Source organism: Nanorana parkeri, unplaced genomic scaffold (genome assembly GCF_000935625.1).
Source record: "Nanorana parkeri isolate BGI_ZX_2015 unplaced genomic scaffold, ASM93562v1 scaffold25, whole genome shotgun sequence".
Taxonomy (NCBI): Eukaryota; Metazoa; Chordata; class Amphibia; order Anura; family Dicroglossidae; genus Nanorana; species Nanorana parkeri.
The window spans coordinates 2,148,494-2,154,850 of record NW_017306293.1 but is presented as its reverse complement, the minus strand read 5'-3'; the positions used below and the strand labels follow the sequence as shown (position 1 = coordinate 2,154,850).

Below are 6,357 nucleotides of genomic sequence, written 5' to 3'. Positions count from 1 at the left end.
GTTTTAGATTTTATTTAAAAAGCAACACAATGCCCATTTTTCCTCTCCAGGATGTGAAGTTATTCCAGAAGTTAATGTTGGTTCGCAAAAGTTCTGCATTAGACTCCTGGTTCCTTCTCCAGAAGGAATGAATGAAGTGTACCTACGATGTGAAAATGTAAGTCTCACTGTTCACCCTGGAACTTTATGCAAAAAAGTATGACCAGACCAACCAATTAGGCAGGAACTTGTATTTTTTAGGTTACAATTTAGGTGGTCTTTGGTGATTTTAAGGCTGCAATGGGGTTTAAATAGCACCTGTGGGTTATGGAATCTCCTTTTAACCTTTTTGAACCTGTTCTTGTGTCCAAAAAACAGCCCCTACAGAAAAAGTTAAATAAAAAATTTAAAGCAACAGTATCAATAGAAATTAATACACCTAAAAGGGAAAAACGCAAATGCAAAGAACACTAAAATAAATAGGCTTAACTAAATACACAGGAAACAAATAAATAGACCCCTCTAAATAAGAAAAGAATACCACCTAAGAAGCTCGATGAGTAAAAAGCAGATCTTTCCCCAAACTTAAAAAAGCAGGTCCATAAAGCTCTGCATGCTGATCTAAAAACACTGGTGACATGGCCCTTGCCTTCCAGTTGGCCCCTGGGAAGGCTAGACCACCAGTGCCTCCCAGGGAGATCCTGCGTAAAAGCTGCAAGATCTTGTGGGATTTCATGGAATCTTGCAAGATCGCAGAGGGAAAGGCTCTTTTTTTGTTATTGTTGCCATGGTTTCAGAAACATGAGTGTCAGGTAGAGTAACGATGCTTACATTGCCAGGGCTGGATTTCTATTTCAGTTACCTGTAGGCACGAGTGGAAATCTGTTTAGCCTGAGCCGGCGCCTTTACCTGCTGCGGGTCCTGTAGGCTTTCACATATGCAGAGAAGGACCCAGGCGTCACGTAAATGTTTTACATGGCAGCCTTAGGCAGCACTGGGGTCCTTCCTCTGCGTTTTCAGAAGTCGACAGTTCCTGTTGGTGCTGCTGGTCTTGGAGCAGGAGGATGCATTTTGTGCAGAATGCACCCTTCTTCCTATTGCCAGTGTTGTATCTTGACACAACACCAGGAATTAGGCAGAGCAGGTACCTGCACGGCGCCCCCCTATGGAGAGCTCCTGCCTTCTCTGCATAATGGTAAATCTGGCCCTGCATGTTGCTTAAACCATGGCACTGTGTAAACAATAACCAATCACACAAGATCACATACAGCGCATGGTGAGATCTGGTGTTGATGTCATTGGTTAGCCAACACAGAAAACAGGGGAATAAAAGCCTGCCATTGATGACATGTACCTTTAATATGGCAGCATGGGTTTCCATGAGGGGGTGGATAGATAAGCATATTGGGAGATTAAAGAGATGAGACAAATAATAATTATATGTATTTATTTTACAATACTAATTTTATGAATGCTGGTGGTTTCATATAAAGGAGGAGGAGGGGTGTCCGCTGTAAAAGTTTATGCTTTCACTGAAATCACTCCACTCATCTCTACTTATAAAAGACAGTAAATCATACTGTATATTGCATGTGCCACAATCTATATCCTACTATTTTGTAACCTGTTTTAGGAGCAGCAATATGCCCAATGGATGGCTGGATGCCGCCTGGCAGCTAAAGGACGCACTATGGGTGACCCCTCTTATGATGCAGAAGTACAAAGCATTCTTTCCTTCTTAGATCTCCAAAAATCTAATGAAAACACTGCAGCTGAATCCATCAACATGCTTGCCTTGGTGTCACCACGTTATCAGAAGAAGCTCAAACTTAAGCAGGTAAGGAAAAAATAATACATGGAGCTCAGTCTGAATTAGTGTACTTTGTATTGTGTTTGCAGTTTTGTGTCAAGAGAAAATGTGAAGTGTCAACGTCTAGCATTATATGCTGATGACCTCGTCCTGTTCCTCTCGGATGCCGGACCCTCCTTACGTGTGGTGTTGGAGATACTTGAGAATTTTGCTGTGTTCTCGGGACTGCGGGTGAACTGGTCAAAATCCCATATTCTGCCATTAGGCCCCCGGACAAGGTTACAGGCGGATCAGACCCTCCCTCTACAGTGGGTTGACAGGCTTACCTACCTGGGGGTCACCATAACTGCCCATGTCGGAGACTATTATTCCCTGAATGTCCTTCCATTACTCCTTACCACTAAGCGAAGGTTAGATGCTTGGATGCATTTGCCATTGGCCCTAATTGGACGCACTAATCTCATCAAAATGAAGATACTCCCGGTCTTGTTATACCTCTCCTATGCATATACCCAATGCCTTTTTTTTAAAAATGCATCAACTGTTCTCCACATTTGTGTGGAATAACAAGAACCCGCGGGTTAAGCTCAGTCTCCTCCAGGAGCCCTGGGCCCAAGGGGGTTTGGCGCTACCCAACCTTAAAAAATACTATCTAGCTGGGCAGATGGTGGTGGTTCATCGCTGGCTAACCGCGGATGATAGTGATGCGGCAGTAGTGACGGAGGCAGCATCAGTCGGGTCATGCGCAGCCTTGAGCGGGCTGGTTTATAGGGGGTTAGGGGGTTTGGGGTGGGATGTTTTGTATAATGATGGTGTTTTTAAGACTGTGCCCCCACTTCGGTGGGTGATGTTTGTAACTTAATATGCATATTGAAAACCTAATAAATAGTACTTTTCAAAAAAAAAAAGAAAATGTGAAGTGTCAGTCTACATACAACAATCTTCTATTTCTTTCCCCAGTTATCCCCTCGTATCCTGGAGGCATATCAGAATATAGCACAGATTTCTCTAGTAGAGGCTAAGCTACGTTTTATTCAGGACTGGCAATCCGTACCAGATTTTGGAATATCATATTTTGTTGTAAGGTTAGTGATATTTTCTTTATGTTACACTCCATGTTTTATTTCTAACAATTTTATTTATTTTTTGGTAGTAAAATAGACTTCAGTTTATTAAAACACAGTAGAAGTTTTTAAACTATTGCTAATGTAGCTACCTCAAACCTATCTTTATATTATCTTTCCACTAACATCTGCCGAATAGAGATCAAATGAAGAGTCAAAATGTGTGCACTGTACAGCTATCAGGCTCCATTTTTTTACAGAGTTACATTGATTTACCGTATATACTCGAGTATAAGCCGAGATTTTCAGCCCATTTTTTTGGCTGAAAAGTGCCCCCCTCGGCTTATATTCGGGACGGCTTATACTCGAGTATATATTAATAAATACCATTTATAGTCTGTAAGAAATCTATCTGAACTTTAGACTTTTTTTGTAACATTAAAAGTAAAGTTTTCTTTTAGGAATAAAAGTGTATAAAGTTTATTTTCATAAATACATTTAAGGAAAAATAGGTAAAGTAGTTAAAAAAAACATGTTGCAAATTACATAGTTAACGGCCCATTCACATGTGTGTTGTGGCAACATGTGCTGCATGGAGGAGCGAGTCTGGCAAAGCCCTGTTCCTCTACCAAGGTAGTTACCTATTCAAAGAAACACAGTGTGGAACAAGGCATGGTAAGACAGCAATGGTGGAAATATTAGCTTTAGGGAGTGTACTCTCAATCCTGGTGATTAGTCTTTGCCCTTTGCTCGTCTGTTTTGGGCACAGGTCAGGTCCTCTTTAAACTAACACTAAACTCAGAAGTAAATCTTAAAAATGCATTGAAGTACCCTATTAACAAAAATGTATTTTATTTCTTATCACTCAGCTGATCCTCAAATCTTCTCTGCATTGGTGCTGACATTAGTCTGATATATTGGCTATTGCCAGCAACCATGTATTTAGAATGAAGATATATATTGTAGATGTGCACAAAAAACGACATGCAAATCAATATATACAGGTGAAACTCGAATAATTAGAATATCGTGCAAAAGTAATTGCAGTAAGTGCTGCAAAAGGGGCCCAAACCAAGTACTGAGTACATATGCATGCTTGTACTTTTCAGAGGTCCGATATTGTTCTATGTACAATCCTTGTTTTATTGATTGCATGTAATAATCTACTTTTTTGAGGTTGTGGATTTGGGGTTCTTGGGGTTTTCATGAGCTGTAAGCCATAATCATTACAATTATGACAAATCACGGCTTGAATTATCTTGCTTTGCATGTAATGAGTCTATCTCATATATTAGTTTCACCTTTTAAGTTGCATTAGTGAAATAAATGAACTTTGCACAATATTCTAATTATTCGAGTTTCACCTGTACATCTGTAATCTATGACTAGGATCCTGATCTTGCTTAGTAGAGAGATTAGAGAACAACTCTGCATTACTAGTAAAAGGTATCCACATCTGAAGAAGAAGAAACGGACATACCCTTCAAAATATTCTGTTGCAAAAGTATATTTTACATATACTACTCCACAGGTTTAAAGGTGCTCGTCGGGATGAGATCCTGGGTATTGCCAGTAACCGTTTAATTAGAATTGACCTGAATGTTGGAGATGTGGTGAAAACCTGGATGTACAATAATATGAAGCAGTGGAATGTTAACTGGGACATCAGACAGGTGAGGAAGTCACATTAAATGTGCAATTCCAATTAACCGATTATGTGTAACTCAGAAGGGTTATGTCCTGATGTGGTTTTATTGCTGACTGTATACCAATTAGGGGGATTACCCTGTACTTCCTGTCCTGGTGCCAACACTGTTGTTGGTACAAGAAGAAAAGGGAATTTTCCAAAAGAGATACAAACAGTGGTAAAAAGATGATGTTAATTCTAGCCTTCTCCATCTCTGTCAACATTGCTGTTTTGTCCCTGATGCAAATATTTCCTTTCCTGTCCTGGTGACAGTAAAGTAAGGAGACATGATCTTACCCATGGACCGTATCAATACCCACAACACTACCCAAAACTAAAAACAACATTTTGGCTGAGGTCCACTTCAGTAATATCCAGCCTAAAGTACACATGTCAAATTGCCACCACCCTTGTGCCTGCAAGGTCAACGAAAGTCGCATGCACCCATCCTGTTGGAGTGTTGCAGCAACTAGGGTCTGGCCATTAGCCTCTCACACTGAAAGCTTTGCATTCTGGGAAGGAAGGTAACATGTCACATGCTTGCCATACCTAGAGGTATTGGTACTTTTTCAATAATCGATTATAATCGATTATGTTGATTAGTTGTTGCAGCCCTAGATTATTGTAAAAACAGCCGGTAACGGAAATATAGGCACCTGAAGGTGCCTAAGGCGCTGAGATCTTGTTTTTAGATTCTGATAGGAAGTTTAACACTAGGGCCCATGCAGACATGGCAGCTGCATAGCAGTGCGTAGGCCGCACAAATATTGATATATGTTGCAGTAAGGTATATCATTCATTTTGAATCGTATATCAGTGCACCACCACGGATCTGCAACATTAGCTTAAATGTAGCACATGACAATGCAGACGGTCACCTCTGGGGTTCTGAATGGCACCAAAGTCAGTTTCATGTGTTAACAAGGGTTAAGGTAAAATGTGTGTTTTACCATGTGGTAGTGCAACACACAGGTCTAAATAGAGTCTTACATATACAGGTCCTCTTACTGCCCAGAAAGGAAACTGCACTTAGGATGAATATATGGCGCTACCTGTATAATCTTGAAGAGGAAAAGGGACAGTGTTACCAGCAACAACCAATCACATTCCAGTTCCTATTTTCTCATACAAGTTGAGAATAGGATAACATCTGATAATGTAATGGATTCATTTTTTTGGTTCTTCTGGGCAGCTCCACTATACTTGAATCCAATGCTGTTTACATTAGCCCTATTATGATTTCCAAAGAAGAAGTTTGTCTATCAGTTGTTTACCTTGTGTTTTACATGGTCTGTGTTGCAGGTTTCCATTGAGTTCACCGAGAACATTAATGTTGCCTTTACCTGTGTCTCTGCTCCTTGTAAAGTTGTCCATGAATACATAGGAGGCTACATCTTTATGTCTACGCGAGCTAAAGGAGGATCCAAAGGTCTCAATGAAGAGCTGTTTCTCAAACTAACTGGTGGCCATGAGGCTTTATAATATTTTTTTTTAATGTTCCTCATAACCATCCAAACTTGTGTTTCTGTATAAAATAATTAAACCCCCCTAAACAGTCCTAGATAATAATGCAAGCAGAATACCGCACGTTATGGTCTCTGTCATGTTCTGATATATCTTCTGATATTGGGACGCTGTAAGGCGCAGTATGTCTGAATACAATGCCTGCTGTGGATGTAACATTAAAAGGGCTCATTTATAATTCCCTATTCAGTTAGATGCTTTCACGGATCATTTGCGTACAAAGTTAAACCATAGGCGCACGTTTGTTTTGGTGCCAGTTCAGACAATAGCGTTGCGCTAAACATCAGCTGGTG

At 40.3% G+C, this 6,357-nt stretch overlaps 1 protein-coding gene across 1 annotated transcript in view; it reads left to right on the top strand.

The window, feature by feature from the left end:
- FERMT3 (fermitin family member 3) overlaps positions 1 to 6,125 on the top strand; it is a 24,221-nt gene extending 18,096 nt beyond the window's left edge. Inside the window, exons 11-15 of the mRNA XM_018565021.1 lie at positions 51 to 157; positions 1,613 to 1,816; positions 2,750 to 2,874; positions 4,385 to 4,526; positions 5,843 to 6,125. Coding sequence (XP_018420523.1) covers positions 51 to 157; positions 1,613 to 1,816; positions 2,750 to 2,874; positions 4,385 to 4,526; positions 5,843 to 6,022 — 758 coding nt within the window. The 3' untranslated portion in view covers positions 6,023 to 6,125. The remainder of the gene's footprint in view (positions 1 to 50; positions 158 to 1,612; positions 1,817 to 2,749; positions 2,875 to 4,384; positions 4,527 to 5,842) is intronic.
- The last annotated feature ends 232 nt before the right edge of the window (positions 6,126 to 6,357 follow it).